Raw genomic sequence first — 1,811 nt, 5'->3', positions numbered from 1 at the left:
TTGCAGAAGAGATAGTAAAGAAAAATTAAGAGACTGAAACACAGATAGCAGGAGAAAAAAAAATTTGAGAACTGAAAATGGAGAAGATGATAATGGAGGAACAAATTACAGGTTCTGCTCTAATACCATGATAAAAAAAACAGAGCACAAGAATAAGGACTTTGGATTCCTTTTTTTTTATTATTAAAACTGAAAGAAAAAGAAAAGCCTTATTTATAGGCAAATACACATGTGTTTGTAACTACTTTCATCAATTGGAAAATATAACTGACAGAGCCACTTGTCTTCCTGTAACAACTATAACAGCACCACTTGTAACTGAGTAGTGGAAACCAACGCAATGGAGATTCTATTTGTCAACATGACTCCTCTTCATTGTGCATCCATCGCTGGACATGTAGATGTTTTAAATGAATTGCTCTCCCATTGCCCCAAATCTATCATGGATTTAACTTCTAGGAAGGAGACTGCTCTGCATCTGGCGTTGAAAAATGACCAAGTTGAAGTCTTTGAAGCATTAGTGAATTGGCTCCAACGTCACTGGCAGCATGACCTTCTAAGATGGAAAGACCAAGAAGGCAACAATGTCTTGCATCTTGCAGTACTTTTAAAAGGACATAACAAGGTTAAGGTACAGTTGATATTAATTTGTAGTCTCTTACATCATTCATTCTTTTCTGTGTTGTAATGCAAAATATTAATTCCATCGTAGCTTGTACAGGTGGTTGAGCCATTGCTTCATCATCGTGGAATCCTTGTAAGAAAATCTGTGAAGATCAACTCCAAAAACAAACATGGATTTACAGCCTTGGATCTTATATTAATGGAGAAGGTTCCAATGGGACAGGACCAAGGAAAAGTAGAAAGTATCCTTCGTGGTGTTGGAGCTAAAACAGGGCATGATGATACTGGGCGTGAAACAAGAATAGCTCTCACAAGGAAATGGGTGCTTACCCATTACATAAAAACAGTGCTTAAGTATTTCAGTTTCAGGGTAGATTTAGATACTCCAAATGAAATAAGGAACGCACTATTTATAGTAGTTGCTCTTATTGCAACAGCAACCTACCAGACTGGAATTACCCCTCCCAGTGATTTGTGGCAGGATACCAATTTGGTATACTTATGATCCACGCGGTTACACTTTTATCATGGTTTGTAATTGTCTTGCCTTCAATCTATCTGCAATCCTGCTTTTCAACCTCACAGAAGGATACCCTCTTCGTGGTCCACTTCAAATCACACCAATCACCCCACTTGATGTCATTTATCAATCAAAAACATTCAAAATTCTTCAAAATTATGGTCTGATAACAGGGGCTATGTTGTTTTTGGTATTGATCTCTTGGGCTGTCAGTGGTAATTGGACGGGAAAGATTTGGAGCCGACTTTCATTATTATTCTTCTACTCTGATTAGTTTGGATTGTAAAGATAAAACAACTAAATAATGATGATGTTCTATTTCTATATGATATTGAAGTTCAAAGTTCAAAGTTCAAAGTTTGTGTGAACTGTGATAGCTAATTAGCCGTGCTTGCAGGTTGCCTATATGGCGATATGTATTGTACTTGTTCAATCATCAACATGAATTTCTAAATATAGTAATCCTTTATAATTAGTTAGATCTTATCAAATGCATGAGAGAAAACCTGAACTGGACTAAGCCTGCCAACAACAAATGTGTAAGAAAGTGAATTTCTCTGGAACATTTCACCAAACAAGTGGCGGGCAAATTCTATCTGCATTCCATGAAACGTGATTCTTGCGAGGCATCTCTCTGAATACTCTCATTGCTTTCTGCAGTTCCCCC

The 1,811-nt window shown here is 37.1% G+C and overlaps 1 protein-coding gene across 2 annotated transcripts; it reads left to right on the top strand.

Annotated features, from left to right (window-relative positions):
- Positions 1-348: 348 nt before the first annotated feature.
- Positions 349-1,377, top strand: LOC122067003 (ankyrin repeat-containing protein BDA1-like). Of its 2 annotated transcripts, none has more exons than XM_042630845.1 (2): positions 349-631; positions 722-1,377. In XM_042630845.1, exons 1-2 carry the CDS (start codon positions 362-364, stop codon positions 1,127-1,129), a joined length of 678 nt encoding a protein of 225 aa, XP_042486779.1. In that variant the 5' UTR covers positions 349-361; the 3' UTR covers positions 1,130-1,377. The 2 variants fall into 2 exon arrangements, with proteins under 2 accessions (XP_042486779.1, XP_042486778.1); XM_042630844.1 differs by having other exon boundaries at positions 713-1,377.
- The last annotated feature ends 434 nt before the right edge of the window (positions 1,378-1,811 follow it).

This window comes from Macadamia integrifolia, unplaced genomic scaffold (genome assembly GCF_013358625.1).
Source record: "Macadamia integrifolia cultivar HAES 741 unplaced genomic scaffold, SCU_Mint_v3 scaffold2663, whole genome shotgun sequence".
Taxonomy (NCBI): Eukaryota; Viridiplantae; Streptophyta; class Magnoliopsida; order Proteales; family Proteaceae; genus Macadamia; species Macadamia integrifolia.
This window is presented reverse-complemented; position numbering and strand designations above follow the sequence as displayed.